Source organism: Musca vetustissima, unplaced genomic scaffold (genome assembly GCF_032173495.1).
Source record: "Musca vetustissima isolate MV318-11 ecotype Yass unplaced genomic scaffold, APGP_CSIRO_Mvet_v1 utg4091, whole genome shotgun sequence".
NCBI lineage: Eukaryota > Metazoa > Arthropoda > Insecta > Diptera > Muscidae > Musca > Musca vetustissima.
This window is the reverse complement of record NW_026884591.1, coordinates 379,541-398,402: the sequence shown is the minus strand read 5'-3', so window position 1 is coordinate 398,402 and position 18,862 is coordinate 379,541. Positions and strand designations below refer to the sequence as shown.

At 36.8% G+C, this 18,862-nt stretch overlaps 2 protein-coding genes, 1 long non-coding RNA gene and 1 pseudogene across 3 annotated transcripts; 1 reads left to right on the top strand and 3 right to left on the bottom strand.

Annotated features, from left to right (window-relative positions):
• Window positions 1-1,292: 1,292 nt before the first annotated feature.
• On the bottom strand, window positions 1,293-2,434 carry LOC133331617 (uncharacterized). The gene is made up of 2 exons (XM_061540000.1): window positions 2,190-2,434; window positions 1,293-1,551 (listed from the first exon to the last, which is right to left on the bottom strand). The coding sequence occupies exons 1-2, from the start codon at window positions 2,432-2,434 to the stop codon at window positions 1,293-1,295; spliced, it is 504 nt and encodes a 167-aa protein (XP_061395984.1).
• A 484-nt stretch (window positions 2,435-2,918) lies between these two features.
• On the bottom strand, window positions 2,919-4,235 carry LOC133331627 (uncharacterized). The gene is made up of 2 exons (XR_009754392.1): window positions 4,145-4,235; window positions 2,919-3,042 (listed from the first exon to the last, which is right to left on the bottom strand). It is a non-coding gene; the product is annotated as an uncharacterized LOC133331627 (long non-coding RNA).
• Window positions 4,236-6,788: 2,553 nt separating this feature from the next.
• LOC133331616 (anoctamin-5-like) lies at window positions 6,789-7,368 on the top strand (annotated as a pseudogene).
• Window positions 7,369-9,424: 2,056 nt separating this feature from the next.
• LOC133331615 (uncharacterized) lies at window positions 9,425-11,927 on the bottom strand. The gene is made up of 2 exons (XM_061539999.1): window positions 11,617-11,927; window positions 9,425-9,544 (listed from the first exon to the last, which is right to left on the bottom strand). Exons 1-2 carry the CDS (start codon window positions 11,925-11,927, stop codon window positions 9,427-9,429), a joined length of 429 nt encoding a protein of 142 aa, XP_061395983.1. The 3' UTR covers window positions 9,425-9,426.
• Between the last annotated feature and the right edge of the window lie 6,935 nt (window positions 11,928-18,862).

The following is an 18,862-nucleotide window of genomic DNA, read 5'->3' as shown; positions in this document are numbered from 1 at the left end:
CCTAATACAGCACCCTATGCCAAATTTCGTGCAAATCGAAAGGCATATAGGGGCTTTGGTACACCATTTACCTTGAATCGGACGAAAATATATATGGGAGCTATATCTAAATCTGAACCGATTTTCAAGAAACTTAACACACATTATTCTAGGCTTTATTCAGTACGCTCTGCCGAATTTCGTGCAAATCGAAAGATATATAGGGACTTTGGTACACCGTTTACCTTAAATCGGACGAAAATATATATGGGAGCTATATCCAAATCTGAACCGATTTTCAAGAAACTTAACACACACCATTCTAGGCTTTATTCAGTACGCTATGCCAAATTTCGAGCAAATCGAAAGATATATAGGGACTTTCGTACACCATTTACCTTAAATCGGGCGAAAATATATATGGGAGCTATATCTAAATTTGAACCGATTTTCAATGAAACTTAACACACATTATTCTAGGCTTTATTCAGTACGCTCTGCCGAATTTCGTGCAAATCGAAAGATATATAAGGAACCTTGTACACCATTTACATTAAATCGGACGAAAATATATATGAGAGCTATATCTAAATCTGAACCGATTTTCATGAAACTTAGCACACATCATTCTAGACCTAATTCATTACGCTGTACCAATTTTCGTGCCAATCGAAGAATATCTAGGGACTTTGGTGCACCATTTACCTGAAATCGGACGGAAATATATATGGAAGCTATATCTAAATTTGAACCGATTTTCTTGAAACTTAGCACACATCATTCTGGGCCTAATAGAGTACCCTATGTCAAATTTCGTGCAAATCGAAATATATATAGGGACTTTGGTACACCATTTACATTAAATCGGACGAAAATGTATATGGGAGCTATATCTAAATTTGAACCGATTTTCAATGAAACTTTCCACACATTATTCTAGTCTTTATTCAGTACCCTATGAAAAATTTCGTGCAAATCGAAAGATATATAGGGACTTTGTTGCACCATTTACCTTAAATCGGACGGACTGACATGCATAAATCGACTTAGTAAGTGATTTGAGCATCCATAGAAGGCGTTGATTTTTAAAAAATATTTTTTCAAGCATTTGTAGAAGGTGAGGATATTTAATGATTTCAAAATTAAGCACCTATACTACCTTCCTCTATAAATAAACAAAGCATAAATATATTTTATGTGTGTATAGGTGATGATGTATTCAATTCAAAACAAATAAATAAACAAAAATTATTATTTTAAACATTTTCAAAATTTTAAGCCCAAATCATTTAAAAAAAAAATATTCGTTTCACCTAAAGTTGTGTAGCCGCATTGGGTACCGTTGTTGCCCCATAGGGTGAAGTCTGCCCGGACTGTTGCTGTTCCCTCTGATTATTTGTGACGCGATCCACCATATTATCGACCATATGATTGATTTCCAATTCCATTCGCTTTTCTCTCAGCATACGACGTTCGTTCCAGCCCAACGATATATAGCGGCCAATATAGCAACCGCACTCCGAACAGAAGTGATTGTAATCGAAGCGGCCCTCCCATTTGATGGCATCTTTGCTGGAAGTTGAAAAAAAAATAAATAATAACAAAAGAATTTAAGGGGTGGATTTTTTAAAAATTATTTTTTTGAAGCATCCAGAGTAGGCGTGGATATTTTCAAAAAATATTTTTTAAGCATCCATAGTAGGCGTGGATTTTTTAAAAAATTATTTTTGAAGCATCCAGAGTAGGCGTGGATTTTTTAAAAAAATATTTTTTGAAGCATCCACAGTAGGCGTGGATTTTTTAAAAAAATATTTTTTGAAGCATCCACAGTAGGCGTGGATTTTTTTACAAATTATTTTTGAAGCACCCATAGTAGGTGTGGATTTTTTAAAAATTATTTTTTGAAGCATCCAGAGTAGGCGTGGATATTTTCAAAAAATATTTTTTAAAGCATCCAGAGTAGGCGTGGATTTTTTCAAAAAAAGTTTTTTAAGCATCCTGAATAGGCGTGGATATTTTCAAAAAGAAATAATTTTTAAAGCATCCTGAATAGGCGCTGATATTTTCAAAAAATATTTTTAAGGCATCCTGAGTAAGCGTGGATATTTTCAAAAAAAATTGTAAGTCGAACCAATGCGTGGATATTTTGATTTTTGATTTTTTTAAGAATATTTTTTCAGAGACCTCTATAAGAAATGAATCATACTCACCAACAACAACAAATCGCATTAATGGCCGCCACAACAAGTTGACAAAATGTCACAGCTGTTTTAGATACTCGGGTCATATTACGTTTATGACAGGCCGGACAATCGATTTCAACCGATTCTTTGAGGAGGTGACCTACATTTTTGGGTATCTCAGGTTTGCGATCATCAATAATTCGACTGTCTCGGATGTTGGCAGGACCGGTGGCAGTGTTCGCGGTGGTATTATTATTAATTGTTTGGGCCATTTCGATAATGAAAAAAAAACAAAAACGCCGAACCGAACTCTATTCACGCAGTGAGTCTTTTGGGTGATGCGCGACAATTTACTAAACACTTGACACTGTGGTGGAAAATAAACAAATACACAAAGACGATGCCAATGAGAGTCCGACCGAAAGAAAAACTGAGTAGAACAACAAAAAATTGTTCTGTTTCTTCTTCTTGTTTGGAGGGCATTTAGTCATTGGCGATTGGCTTAAGAGATTTATTTTTTTGCCATTACTTTCCGAATGGTTTGTCGATCACACAAAAAATGTCTCACAGCAATTTGAAAATGAGAGATCATGATGAGTGTGTCGTCATCACGCCTTCTTGAATACTCAAATAATAATACAATTAATATTTGAAAAAATATACATATATTGAATTTTTTATTAATGATCAACAACAACAAAAAATAAAAATAAACAAATTTAATAACAATATTTCAAAATCCATGCTGCAGCTACACTAATGGGGCCTGGCATAGAAACCCAAATGGCCACCACATTTCGTGCAGCATTTTCGATGATCCGTAACAATATCCTGGCAGCACATCGTGTACAGACACGAGAGAGTGAAAATCGGGAAACAGCTGGAAAAATAAAGAACAAAAAAATATATGTGTGAAAAAAATGATTTCATTTAAAAAAATAATTTTTTTAATTTATTTTTAATTGAAAATAACGCAAATGGACAGCCTGAAGTGGCGGTGATGCCAACAGTCAAATATACAAAACAAAAATGATTTTCATTATTTATAAAAAAAAACCGTATTCCAAGTGAATTTAATACACACACATATTTTATGTTTATTAGGGTGTTTCTAAAAAAATACTTTTTCAAGCATCTACAGAATACGTGGAATAATATATATATATATATATATAGCTCCCATATATATTTTCGTCCTATTTAAGGTAAATGGTGTACCAAAGTTCCTATATATCTTTCGATTTGCACAAATTTGGCATAGCGCCCTGAATTAAGTCTAGAATGATGTGTGCTATGTTTTGTGAAAATCGATTCAGATTTAGATATAGCTCCCATATATATTTTCGTCCGATTCAATGTAAATGGTGTACCAAAGTCCCTATATATCTTTCGATTTGCACGAAATTTGGCATAGCGCACAGAATTAAGTCTAGAATGATGTGTGTTAAGTTTCCTGAAAATCGGTTCAGATTTAGGTATAGCTCCCATATATATTTTCGTCCGATTTAATATTAATGGTGTACCAATGTCCCAATATAAACATCGATTTGCACATATATATATATATATATATAGAGAAATTTAGATATAGCTCCCATATATATTGTCGTCGGATTTTATGTAAATGGTGTACCAAAGCCCCTATATATGCTTCAATTTGCACGAAATTTGGCATAGCGTCCTAAATTAGGTTTGGAATGATGTGTGTTAAGTTTCCTGAAAATCGGTTCAGAGTTATATATAGCTCCCATATGTATTTTCGTCCGATTATATGTAAATGGTGCACCAAAGTCTCTGTATATCCTTCGATTTGCACGAAATTTAGCACAGCATACTAAATTAAGTCTTGAATGGTGTGGGCTAAGTTTTTCACCGACTGCATGTTTATTATTTATTTATATCCTTTTAACTATGCATAATATAATATAAATATATAAAGAAACTGAAGGCAGGGGATCTTCATATAATTTGTGTGTACTTACCACGACAGACAGGACAGTAGACAATTCAGACTATCGAAAATACCCGATGAACTTAAATCTGTAGCATCTGATTTCTCTTTGCACAATGGGCAGACAATTGTCTTCGTCTTTGGTCCCACCGCATAGAACCTTAAATAGGGTTTACCGGTATTTTCTGTATCCTGAACTCCACCAGCATTAAACTGAGGCACCTGAGACTGATCTGGAGTACGTGGCGAATCTAAGCGTATTTCAACCATTTCATGTTGTTGAGAAGATTGTTGTTGCTGTGGTCGTGTGGCCATTTCAATGTAAATCGCTTATTTTTTTTGTCACCTTTGTCCGATTTTTATTTATATTTTGCTTAGAACACTGACGCGATTCTACGTTTCGTTCCGTTTTTGTCACACGGCGTCTTTTGGCGTAACTAAAATTTGTGAAAAGACAAAATTGCTATTCTATTCGGAGAGGCTAATGAAAAAAGTGGGCAACAACAACACTGGCAGAAATAAAGCAACAACAAAATTAATTTTGTTGTGGGGGGTGACGATGGATTTTTTTTTATAAAAAATTTACTTAGACTAATTTGTTGGCAGAATCCCATATTTTTTGAAAAAATGCGTGCCAAATGACCAAAGAGAGAGAGTGGATGGGTGAGCTATTGAAATTGAAAGTTGTACCTAAGAGAGAGAAAGCCATTATTCGATTGAGAAATAATCGGGTGACATAGTATGTTTTAATTTCCGTAGAATTTTGCTTTACAAGGAATTTAATTAAAAAATATGGAATTGTGGTGGTATGCATCATGGAATCATTAAATTAATTAATTTATTCATTGGGAAAATTACGAATCAAGTTCTTACTGTGGAATAGAAAAATTTCCATTTCTGCATTATGAGAATGCAGCTCGCAAAGGAAGGAGGGTCTTTCTTTCAGATCGTTTTCTGCTCGCCTGAAGCCTCCAAAGAAGGCGTGATTTTTTAACGGATATTTTCTGAAGCCTCCATAGAAGGCGTGGATGTTTTAACGGATATTTTCTGAAGCCTCCATAGAAGGCGTGGATGTTTTAAAGGTTATTTCCTGAAGCCTCCAAAGAAGGCGTGGATTTTTTAAAGGATCTGAAGTCTCCAAAGAAGGCGTGGATTTTTTAAAGGATCTGAAGTCTCCAAAGAAGGCGTGGATTTTTTAAAGGATCTGAAGTCTCCAAAGAAGGCGTGGATTTTTTAAAGGATCTGAAGTCTCCAAAGAAGGCGTGGATTTTTTAAAGGATCTGAAGTCTCCAAAGAAGGCGTGGATTTTTTAAAGGATCTGAAGTCTCCAAAGAAGGCGTGGATTTTTTAAAGGATCTGAAGTCTCCAAAGAAGGCGTGGATTTTTTAAAGGATCTGAAGTCTCCAAAGAAGGCGTGGATTTTTTAAAGGATCTGAAGTCTCCAAAGAAGGCGTGGATTTTTTAACGGATGTTTTAAAGGTTAGTTTCTGAAGCCTCCATTGAAGGCGTGGATTTTTTAAAGGATATTTTCTGAAGCCTCCATAGAAGGCGTGGAATTTTTAAAGGATATTTTCTGAAGCCTCCATAGAAGGCGTGGAATTTTTAAAGGATATTTTCTGAAGGTGTGAATTTTGTAAAGAATATTTTCTGAAGGTGTGAATTTTGTAAAGGATATTTTCTGAAGCCTCCATTGAAGGTGGTATTTTTAAAACGATATTTTCTGAAGGTGTGAATTTTGTAAAGGATATTTTCTGAGGCCTCCATTGAAGGTGGTGTTTTTTAAACGATATTTTCTGAAGCCTCCATAGAAGGTGTGAATATTGTAAAGGATATTTTCTGAAGCCTCAATAGAATGGGTGTATTTTTTAACGAATATTTTCTGAAGCCTCCATAGAAGGCGTGGATTTTTAAACGGATATTTTCTGAAGCCTCCATAGAAGGCGTGGACTTTTTAAAGGATTTTTTCTGAAGCCTCCAGAAAATATCCTTTTTAACGGATATTTTCTGAAGCCTCCATAGAAGGCGTGGATTTTTAAACGGATATTTTCTGAAGCCTCCATAGAAGGCGTGGACTTTTTAAAGGATTTTTTCTGAAGCCTCCAGAAAATATCCTTTTTAACGGATATTTTCTGAAGCCTCCGTAGTAGGCATGTATTTTTTAAAAGATTTTTTCTGAAGCCTCCAGAAAATATCCTTTTTAATGGATATTTTCTGAACCCTCCATTGAAGACGTGGATTTTTAAAGGATATTTCCTGAAACCTCCATTGAAGGCGTGGATTTTTTAAAGGATATTTTCTGAAGTCTCCAAAGAAGGCGTGGATTTTTTAAAGGATATTTTCTGAAGTTTCCAAAGAAGGCGTGCATTTTTTAACGGATATTTTCTGAAGTCTCCAAAGAAGGCGTGGATTTTTTTGGCGACAAAATTGCCCTATACTTCTGTTGGCTAGGTTTCTAGCCGGAAATGTTGGTCTATCCATCGATTGTGGGTACCCTATTTTTTATTTATGGTTTGGCAACGCTGGAGTCCGCTATGTGATAAAGCTTGTAGCTATCAGAGGTTGTCTCAGTCATGTTTGTTTTCGAGGATTACATATTTGTTCGATAATCCGTCAACGGTATTTTTTGCCATTGTCATCATGGGGTGAGTATGAGTATTGATTGGAAACCCTGATTGGTAACCCCGGCCCTCATTAACTTGGTGGTCATTATGATATTGACAAGGGTAAGGATTTTGTAATGATTTTTTTATGGATTAATTACAAAAATCTTCCTTCAGATCTACCATCGCCTGGCCATACGTCTGACGAACTTGGAAAATCCCCGTACCCATACGGAATACGAAGACTCGTATACGTTCAAGATATTCTTTTTTGAATTTATGAACTTCTGTTCGTCGCCGATTTACATCGCGCTCTTTAAGGGTCGGTTTTTTGATTATCCTGGGGATGATCAGGCCCGCCGTAGCGACTTCTTTCGTTTGAAAAATGATATATGCGATCCGGCAGGATGTCTTTCGGAATTGTGTACATAATTGGCTATAATTATGGTTGGCCAGCAATGCTGGAATAATTTTATGGAATATCTATTTCCGAAATTCTATAATTGGTGGCGTCAACGCAAGCAAGGATGAGAGTCATTTGCACATGGCCTGGGAACAGGATTATCATATGCAGGATCCGGGCAGGTTAGCGCTGTTCGATGAATATTTGGAAATGAGTAAGTGGCGCCCAATTAGAAAAAATTCTAAAGCTTGAAAAAGTATTTTTAAAAAATCCTCTCCTAGGTTGGGACCTTAAAAGTCCACGCCTGGGTTGGGACCTTAAAAAATCCACATCTAGGTTGGGACCGTGGGGTGCCAAAACGGAAAAAGATCCGGATACATGTTATTATAGGGGTTATAGGTAAGCAAAGGGAGGAAGGGATTTGATTTTTTAATTCAAAAAATTAAAATGATTTTATTTTTTATATAGAAATGATCCTGAAGATTACGAACCCTATGGTTTAAGTCCCCACTATTGGCATGTTTTTGCAGCCCGCTTGGCATTTGTGGTGGTGTTTGAGGTAAGGTTATATCTTTCAATTGTGAAGGATATTTTCTGAAGTCTCCATAGAAGGCGTGAATTTTGTAAAGGATATTTTCTGAATTTTGAATTTTGTGAAGGATACTTTCTGAAGCCTCCATACAAAGCGTGAATTTTGTAAAGAATATTTTCTCATAGAAGGCGTGCATTTAAAAATAATCATTTTTGGAGCATCTGTAGAGTAAAAAAAATATTTTTAAAGTATCCATAGAAGCCGTGAATTTAAAAAAAAAAGTATATATATATTAAAAGAAATCTACCTCTAGCTGGCCTTCAATGAGTTCTTCCAATTTGTCTACCAAGACTCCAACCACCTCGTCTATAAAGACTTCATTCAGCTCTTTTACAAAGTCGTCCTCCACCTTGTGGGTAAAGACTCCCTCAAACTAGCCCATAAAGACTCCCTCCAGACCATCTATAAAGACTCCATTTAGCTTAGGTATAAAGATTTCCTACAGGCCCTATCAATTAAGACTGTTAAGATTTTCGTTAATCTCTAAAACCGCTGTTCTATGAGTAATAGCTCCAGCTGTCCTATAAAGCCTTCCTTCCCGCTCCTGTCTTTTAAGACTTTTGCTGTTCTATAAAGTCTTCCTTAAGCTCGTCTATAAAGCCTTCCTTCAGCTGCCCTATAAAGTATCGCTTCACCATGCCTATAAACACTCCCTTAAAATCACCTTCAGTTTCTGATGTAGTGATTGCAAAATTTCAAATCCTTTTTTTACTTCCTCAAATCATACCATCCACTTGAAAATACTTAAAATTTTATGATAGGCTTCACAGATTTTTTATTACTTCAGAAATATTTCCTATTTTGGTATGGTTAATTCCGTAGGCCATGCCAAAGCACTTGGTCAAAACGAAGATAAATGCGAATGAAACATTTGCACCATTGAAACACATTTTTTTGTCGGATTCCGCAAAGCTGCACTTGACTTTAGCCATGCAAGTGATACCACATAAATACGATACCACATCATTATTAAACGAAAGTCATGGTCAAGTAACGCCAATGGGTAAATAAATAAAAAAAATCCAGACACTAAACAAACACACAAATAAATAAATATTTTTTAACAAATGCCAGTGGCAGGCTTTGAAGAAAAAATTATATAATTGAATATAATTAGATGCGGTTTCAACTTGAATTGTTGATACATTGTAATATTTTTTATTATTACTTATTTTTTTTTTTTTTTTTTTTTTTTTTTTGAAGTAATACAGGGTAAGGTCTGAGAAAAAAAACTTTGTCATGGACCCACCTATTGTAATGTCATGAGATTTGTTTCCACAAGGTGAAATTTGTTTTACAAAAGTCAAGTCAATTTAAATCTCCATTTCAAAAATATTTCAGGTTTGTAATAAAAAATGCACCCATCTAACATTTATACGAACCTCTCTCTCTCTCTTAAAATCTGTCATATTTATTAGCATAATTATAGAGCATCACTCAACTCTACCTTGAACTCTTCCCGCCACTACTCCATTGCATTTCTTAATTAATTATTTTTTTCTCTTTGTTTTTTCTTTTATCTATACATTTATTTTATTACAAAAATTATAAATCACTTTTTCACTGTATTTGTGTTTTTTTTTTTTTTTTCTTACACGATAATTAAAAAAATGAGACATTAAACAATAACTTATAACTACACTTAAAAGATAAACACAGATACACACATAGACAAATGATCATTTCATTAGGGTTGTGTCTCATTAGCCATGTCTTTTTTACGATCTCTTCCAATAGCCCAAATTACTGCCACACTTGTTACAGATCACCTTGCGTCCAACCGAACGTTTCAAACAGCATTTATAGACAGTTGTCAGCGGGAATAATGGTAGACAGCTGTAAGCGGGAAGAGGGGGGAAATGACAAATAAAATGATTAATATTTTTGTTTATCGAGAGGTCAGATGGCTAATTTTAAATTTCTTAACAACTCTTGTTTTCCATTTGACACATTATAATTAAGATGAGGGATATGTTGGTATGCAAATGCATCGGATGGGGTCATATACTAGCCTACCCTACGGCACAAGGGAAAGTAAGGGAAATTTCACTTTCATCTTTTTCAAATATATTTTTAAGGAAATCTATAGCAGATTTTTTATGAGTATCAGATAGGTAACATATTTTCAATAGGTCTCTCACAGATAGGGTTTCTAGAAACCGGGTCATTGATGGATGTTCCCCAGACCTTCAGCTCTTCTATAAAGACTCCTTTCAGCTCTTCTATAAAGACTCCTTGCGACTCGTCTATAAAGACTTCCTCCAGCTCGTCTATAAATACTTCTTCCAGCTAGTCTATAAAGGCTATTAACTCTCCCTCCGACTCCGACGATTACTCCGATCTCCTTGTCTATAATCTCTCGATCTCCTCGTCTATAGAGACTCCCTTCTGCTCGTCTACAAGTACACCCTCCAACTCCTCTATAATGGCAGCCTTCAGTCTATAAAGACTACCTCTTGGTCCTATAAAAAGTGTCCCTCTAACTCCCTTTTGCCCGTCACCCTCCTATCGTCTACAAAGACTCACTTCAGCTCGTAAATAGAGACCTCCTGTAGCTCCAAGACTCCCTTTGCTCGTCTATAGCGACACACTTCTATCGTTTACAAGACTCCCTTCAGCTCGTCCATAAAAACTAACATAAGCTCGTCTATAGAGACATCCTTCAGCTCGTCTATAGAGACTTCCTAAACCTGGTTTATAAAGACTCCCTTCAGCTCGTAAATAGAGACCCCATTCAGCTCGTCTATAAAGACCCCCTTCTTTATAGACTCCCTTCAGCTCGTCTATAAAGACTCCCTTCAGCTCGTCTATAAAGACTCCCTTCAGCTCGCCTATAAAGACTCCCTTCAGCTCGTCTATAAAGACTCCCTTCAGCTCGTCTTTAAAGACTCCCTTCAGAACGTCTAGAAAGACTCCCTTTAGCTGGTCTATAAAGACTCCCTTCAGCTCGTCTATATAGACTACCTTCAGAACGTCTAGAAAGGCTCCCTTCAGCACGTCTAGAAAGACTCTTAAGCTCGCCTATAAAGACTCCCTTCAGCTCGTCTATAAAGACTCCCTTCAGCTCGTCTATAAAGACTCCCTTCAGCTCGTCTATAAAGACTCCCTTTAGCTCGTCTAAAAAGTCTCCCTTCAGCTCGTCTATAAAGACTGTCCTCCACCTCGTCTATAAAGACTGTCATCAAGCTCGTCTATAAAGACTGCCCTCCAGCTCGTCTATAAAGACTGCCCTCAAGCTCGTATATAAAGACTGCCCTCCAGCTCGTCTAGAAAGACTGCCCTCCAGCTTGTCTATAAAGACTCCCTTTAGCTCGTCTAAAAAGACTCCCTTCAGCTCGTCTATAAAGACTGCCCTCCAGCTCGTCTATAAAGACTGCCCTCCAGCTCGTATATAAAGACTCCTTACAGCTCGTCTATAAAGACTCCCTTCAGGTCGTCTATAAAGACTGCCCACCAGCTCGTATATAAAGACTCCCTACAGCTCGTCTATAAAGACTCCATTCAGCTCGTCTATAAAGACTCCCTTCAGCTCGTCTATAAAGACTCTTTAAAAACTCCCTTCAGCTCGTCTATAAAGACTCCACCCAGCTTGTCTATAAAGACTACCTACAGCTCGTCCCTCCAACGTCTATAGAAACTCCATCCAACTCGTCTATAGAAACTCCCTTCAGCTCGTCTATAAAGACTCCCATCAGCTCATCTATAAAGGCGCCCTTATATTCGCCTATAAAGACTACCTCCACTTCCTCTATAAAGTGTTCCTCCATCGTATCTAAAAAGACACCATTCACCTCGTCTAAAAAATCTCCCTTCTGCTCTTCAAGAAAGACTCCCTTCGTCTAAAAGGACTTCTCCCACAAATCCCCTTCCCTTGTTAAATTTTTTTCCACCACATTTTTCGAACTTACCACGTCAGCAGAGATTCAAATCGCACACTTTCTTTATCCAAACGCTGTTTACAGTCGGGACAATACATCTGCCTCAGACAACTAATATTTGGACTATCCAATTGTTTACCATTGGCAAGACTGCTACTGCCCTTGACACCACCAATTGTGGCATATTTTGGTTGGGGTTTAATCCTTGAATGCAGGGCACGATCCTTGAGGTCTGTTATGCTAAAGGACTTTGTCAGGCAGGGTGTTTCATGCAGCAACGTTGAACCCATCGATGAGGAATTCAAATTAATTTCAATCATGTCTCTCTCGTCGATCAACATTTTTGTATTACAGACTTCGATTACAATTGTCGGATTATTTGTTCAATTGAAGCACAAAAAAAAACCTTTAACACTTTGCCCTGACCTAATTAAGGGTTTTTGAGAGAATGTAAATGAAAATCGGTTTGTTTGTTTGTTCGTATTTTTTTCTATTCCGTATTTTTTATATTTTTGGGTGCGTGAGCTAGGCCGAACTGAAATCAATCAAACGTTTAAACGGCTGAAATGCGACTGCCTTGGATGCCATCGTTTGATTTAAGACGAAGTTTTTGTTTTCGCCTAAACCGGCCTCAAAACTCCAACAACAACAAACAATAGCAGAGTGGCGGGGTGAATGTTTTCAATAAAAAACTTTAAGCCAGCCAAACTCAAACACACGCACACACACACCTCAAGTCACAACTGCAGCGGCCAGCCCGCTTAGCATGCGCTTACAGTAGTGGCAGCGTAACAAACGACCTTATTGTTTTTCTTTACTACCAACTTCATTTGTTTTTTGTTTTGTTTGAATTCATATTTACCGTTAATTGTCGTTTATGATGTCGTTGTCGTGTAGTTTCGTTTACTTTTTCTTTTTTATGTCTGACCCATTTTGTGTCAGCGAAGTTCTGAGCGATCGTCGTCTTTTTTTTATTGACCAGTGGCGACCTCCTTTACTTTCAATTTTATTATTCCACAAAATTGTCACACCATAACCTGACCCTAAAGCCAAGCACTTGTTGTTCTGCTATTTAAAATAATTGTGGCGTGTGTGCACTTAAAGTGAATGCTCCGAGCTTCGTACAGATCCAACCTCATTTGCGATGCGTAGCATGTCACCGAAAATAATATGCAACGGGTCACACATCACTAATGTATAGCCACAAAAGCTTTAATGTTATAATATAACATAAAGCTTTTTGTATGAAGAGCTTTAATTAACAGAATAACACAAAAAGCTATCTTTAAGCTTTTAATAATTAGCAGGAAAATAAAAAATATAGCATGCGATATATTTGTTGACAAAGTAGAACTGGATTATGTTTAGACGAGGCGGAGGGAGTCTTTATAGACGAGCTGAAGGGAGTCTTTATCGGTGAGCTGAAGGGAGTCTTTATCGACGAGCTGAAGGGAGTCTTTATCGGCGAGCTGAAGGGAGTCTTTATAGACGAGCTGAAGGGAGTCTTTATAGACGAGCTGCAGGGAGTCTTTATAGACGAGCTGAAGGGAGTCTTTATAGACGAGCTGAAGGGAGTCTTTATAGACGAGCTGAAGGGAGTCTTTATATTTATAGACGAGCTGAAGGGAGTCTTTATATTTATAGACGAGCTGAAGGGAGTTTTTATAGACGAGCTGGGAAGGGAGTCTTTATAGACGAGCTGGGAAGGGAGTCTTTATAGACGAGCTGGGAAGGGAGTCTTTATAGACGAGCTGGGAAGGGAGTCTTTATAGACGAGCTGGGAAGGGAGTCTTTATAGACGAGCTGAAGGGAGGGAGTCTTTATAGACGAGCTGAAGGGAGGGAGTCTTTATAGACGAGCTGGGAAGGGAGTCTTTATAGACGAGCTGAAGGGATTCTTTATAGACGAGCTAAAGGGAGTCTTTATATTTATAGACGAGCTGGGAAGGGAGTCTTTATAGACGAGCTGAAGGGATTCTTTATAGACGAGCTGAAGGGAGTCTTTATAGACGAGCTGAAGGGAGTCTTTATAGACGAGCTGAAGGGAGTTTTTATAGACGAGCTGGGAAGGGAGTCTTTGTAGACGAGCTGGGAAGGGAGTCTTTATAGACGAGCTGGGAAGGGAGTCTTTATAGACGAGCTGGGAAGGGAGTCTTTATCTCTATGGACTAACTGGAGGTAGTATTTATAAGCGAGGTGAACGGATCATTTATAGAGAGATTCTGAAGGAAGTTTTTAATACTCGATCTAGTGGTATACTTTATAGGCGTCCTCTCAAGGAGGTGTTCTACCTATAAAACTACTTCAGGCGGGCTTCTGTGAATGAAAGACATACTGGAGGCCTTCTTTAATAAATTTAACTTCAGAAGACCATCAGAAAGTTATATGCATATAGAAGGCTCTTAGAAGGTGTCTTTATAGACGAGCTGGGAAGGGAGTTCGAGCTGGGAAGGGAGTCTTTATAGACGAGCTCTGTAGAACTAACTGGAGGTAGTATTTATAAGCGAAAACATTTTATAGAGAGATTCTGAAGGAAGTTTTTGTCCGCGATCTAGTGGTATACTTTATAGGCGTCCTCTCAAGGAGGTGTTCTACCTATAAAACTACTTCAGGCGGGCTTCTGTGAATGAAAGACATACTGGAGGCCTTCTTATAATAAATGATAATATAATAAATTTAACTTCAGAAGACCATCAGAAAGTTATCTGCATATAGAAGGCTCTTAGAAGGTGTCCTATCTATGAAAGGCATACGATAGTAGCCCGTCGGACGGTCTTCTTTCGTGTGATAAACTTCGGAAGGTCTTCCACCTTTGGAAAACCTACACATAGCATCCTATATAATAGATGTATATGAAGTTCATTCAACAGGTCTTCAGCCTTCACATTCCGACCGGTATTTTGTCCATAGAAAACCTTCGGGAGTTCTTTATTCCGTAGAATACCTTCAGGAGGAGGTCATTCAACAGGTCTTCAGCCTTCACTTTCCGAAGGTATTTTGTCCATATAAAACCTTCGGGAGTTCTTTATCCCGTAGAATACCTTCAGGAGGAGGTCATTCAACAGGTCTTCAGCCTTCACTTTCCGAAGGTATTTTGTCCATAGAAAACCTTCGGGAGGTCTTTATGCTATAGAATGTCTTCAGGAGGCATCCTGTCTATCAAAGGGCCTTTTTTGATGGATGACCATCAGGAGGTCTTCAAAATAAAAAAAATCTATCAGGGGGATTTATGCCTATAGAAGAGGTTTAGGAGGTCTGTCTATAAAATACCCTTTTCAGGTCTTTTGTACACAGATGGTCTTTAGGAGGTCTTTGGTTTATAGTAAACTCTGATTAGAACTTGTGTCTATAGAATACGGGCAGGAGATATTCTGTCTATACATAGAATACCTACAAAATGCTTTTAAAAGGAATTCGGTCTAGGAGCCTCCAAGAATTTTACTGAATATAAAAGCTATCAGGTGGATATTTGTCTATAAAAGATCTTCATTTTGTTATTTTGTTTTTATAGAATTCCTACAGAATAGATATTCTGCCCATAGAATGTTTTCAGAAGACCTTATGGAGATCTGCTGCATATGGAGCACCTTCAGGACGATATATACCTATAGAAGACGTTCTGTCATGAGACCTTCTGTCTACATTAGACATAATGTTTTTTTTTCACTATAATAAAAATAATAAATAGCAACTCGGATTTTCTTATGTACATGAGCAACTTATAGATTCTATATTTAGACAGACCTCTATTTATGGCAATAGCAAAATACCAATTTATTAATGTGGCACAATCATCATCAGGGTGGTGGTACCCCGGTAGGAATTTTTATAATGCCAATAAAAGAAATTCGATAAAATTGTGAAATATTCTGGGAACCCCTCTTTTTGGTATAGAGCAAAAACCTAGCTAGCTAGCACTTGGGTGCTGATTCACAGAAATTGAATCGATAGATAGCCTATAATCTTATTTGAACTCATAACACGTTCTGTACCCCTTTTTCCAAAAACCCCCTCCTATTTTGTGGACCTTGATAAGACAATAGAAGGAGATAAGGCGATATTTTGTGAACGTTTACGTTTTGCAATAAATAAATCCACTTATGAAGTTGTACAAGTTTGGTTTTGGGGAGATGTAGCTGTACTTGTCGGAAAATAAAAGATAAGAGAGGTTTGATAAAAAACACAACAATAAATAATAAAAGTACGACAATTGATGCGTACTTTTATTCTTTATTGCTGTAACTTGGTATGATTCATTAGGGGCGCAATAGACGTATTTTGGTAATCACGAGACATGTGGTTTGAGTTTTTGTATTTTATTTACATTAGTCTGTTGGTTATGACCTCGACCAATTTTAGTTATTTTGAATGCACCCCCGAAACTACATTTTTTTTTCCAAATCTGAATCTGAGTCTTCGTCTCTAAAGATTCACTCATGTAGATCGTCTGAGGTTTTTTTTATAAATATTCTCACCAACTGGCCCAATTGGACTCCCTTCAGCTCGACCATTAATTTCCTCCTGTCATTAAGCCTCTTTGCCGAATAACATTTCTCACCTAGAAACACATTCTTTCTCTTGACGCTTTTCGCAAAACTAAGTCTGACAAATTGTTGTTATTATTAAATGTATTGTTTAAATAAATATTAAATGAAATCCCCTCCACATCAAAAAACCTTCTGCCTTTTGATATTTTTTTTTTTTATAAATTTATTTTATTTTTAATTTCTTTGTTTGTTTATGTTACGAACGTGGATTGTGTGATTGTGTACACACAATCTAATATTTAGATCGTGGACTGATAAACAAAAAAAAATATATTATAACAAAAATAATGATAAGATAAGTTTGGGGTATTATTCACAATTTCAATACTAGTCTACGTAAACGAGTTACCACATAATGGAAGAAATGGGCAGGGAAGAGAGAAAGAGAGTCCCAATGATAGGGAATGAGAAATGAAGATTCATAATGGAAAAAGGATTGCCTTTGGATTTTAAAAATATTTTTATACCCTTCATCACACTGTGGTACAGGGTACTATGTCTTTCTGAATATGTTTGTAACAGGCAAAAGGAATCGAGATAGACCCATGGTTCCTTTTGAGAATATGCATAGAATCACTTTCTGAGTCGATTTATGCATGTCCGTCCGTCTGTCTGTCCGCCCATGTTAAATTGTAAACAAAGTACAGGTCGCATTTATGATCCGTATTGGATGAAATTTGGCACAGCTCATTTGTTTGGCCCAAGGACTAACCCTATTGAAATTGGGAAAAATCGGTTCATATTTAGATATAGCTCCTATATATATTTTCGTCCGATTTAAGGTAAATGGTGCACCAAAGTACCTATATATCTTTCGATTTGCACGAAATTTGGCACAGCGTAATGAAGAAGGTCTAGAATGACGTGTGCAATGTTTCGTGAAAATCGGTTCAGATTTAGATATAGCTCCCATATATATTTTCGTCCGATTTAAGGTAAATGGTGCACCAAAGACCCTATATATCTTTCGATTTGCACGAAATTTGGCATAGCGTACTAAAATAAGCCTACTATGATGTCTGTCAAGTTTCCTGAAAATCGGTTCAGATTTAGATATAGCTCCCATATATATTTTCGTCCGATTTTAGGTAAATGGTGTACCAAAGTCCCTATATATATTTTAATTTGCACGAAATTTGGCATAGCGTACTGAATAAAGCCTAGAATAATGTGTGTTAAGTTTCGTGAAAATCGGTTCAGATTTAGATATAGCTCCCATATATATTTTCGCCCCATATAAGGTAAATGGTGTACCAAAGTCCCTATATATATTTTAATTTGCACGAAATTTGACATAACGTACTGAAATAAGCCTACAATGATGTGTGCTAAGTTTCCAGAAAATCGGTTCAGATTTAGATATAGCTCCCATATATATTTTCATCCGATTTTAGATAAATGGTGTACCAAAGTCCCTATATATCTTTCGATTTGCACGAAATTTGGCACAGCGTACTGAATTAGGACTAGAATGAAGTGTGTTAAGTTTCCTGAAAATCGGTTCAGATTTAGATATAGCTCCCATATATATTTTCGTCCGATTTAAGGTAAATGGTGCACCAAAGTCCCTAAATATCTTTCGATTTGCACGAAATTTGGCATAACGTACTGAAATAAGCCTACAATGATATGTGCTAAGTTTCTTGACAATCGGTTAAGATTTATATATAGCTCTCATATATTTTTTCGTCCGATTTTAGGTAAATAGTGCACCAAAGTCCCTATATATCTTTCGATTTGCACGAAATTTGGCATAACGTACTGAAATAAGCCTACAATGATGTGTGTTAAATTTCGTAAAAATCGGTTCATATTTAAATATAGCTCCCATATATATTTTCGTCCGATTTAAGGTAAATGGTGTACCAAAGTCCCTAAATATCTTTCGATTTGCACGAAATTTGGCATAGTGTACTAAAATAAGCCTACAATGATGTCTGTCAAGTCTCTTGGAAATCGGTTCAGATTTAGATATAGCTCCCATATATATTTTCGTCCGATTTCAGGTAAATGGTGTACCAAAGTCCCTTTATATATTTTGATTTGCACGAAATTTGGCATAGCGTACTGAATAAAGTCTGGAATGATGTGTGCTAAGTTTCGTGGAAATCGGTTCAGATTTAGATATGCCTCCTTATTAATTCCTCTACATTGAATAACAAACACTTACCCCACTTTTTATTTATACACATTGGCAACCCTGGGTACTCTCTTCTTTCAAAATAATGATAAGTACCCTCAAACAACAACAACCACAACTGAGCATTGAGAAAATTATCTCCATTATTTTTTGGGTGCACTTTTCATCAATTTAATCAAACTCAAGCACTCGCAGGCCAATAGGCTCGCTCTTGCACACACACACACCCGCCACATCAAAACCATCACTCACCAGATTACTTTGGCAGGAAAAACGCAACAACCGATCTCGATCCAACCGTCGCATATAGCTAATTAGACATTTAACTCAAAGCTTTAGTCTTCGTTTAACAGTCCAAGTATTGAGACATAACGACGACGAACCCGTTGCCGGTTAACACGAATAAAAAAACGAGCAACAACAACGAAGTGTGTGTTCTATTTCTTACCTTCTTATCGACTATCTAAACAAAGATAGTAAACGACCGAACAACAACAAATATACAGAAGTAGATCAGTTATTAACAAGCAATTTCCTGTTAAATAAATTCCCCGAAAGAAAACTTATTCGAACGAACCAGCCAACCCAGT

Bases quoted from the DNA above. Each gene is read 5' to 3' on its own strand.
- LOC133331617 (XM_061540000.1), bottom strand. From the start codon at position 2,434: ATGGCCCAAACAATTAATAATAATACCACCGCGAACACTGCCACCGGT. The intron at 1,552-2,189 runs GTGAGTATGATT...TTCAACTTCCAG, and splicing joins AATGCGATTTGTTGTTGTTG to CAAAGATGCCATCAAATGGG.
- LOC133331615 (XM_061539999.1), bottom strand. From the start codon at position 11,927: ATGTTGATCGACGAGAGAGACATGATTGAAATTAATTTGAATTCCTCA. The intron at 9,545-11,616 runs GTAAGTTCGAAA...TCCCGCTTACAG, and splicing joins TTTGAATCTCTGCTGACGTG to CTGTCTACCATTATTCCCGC.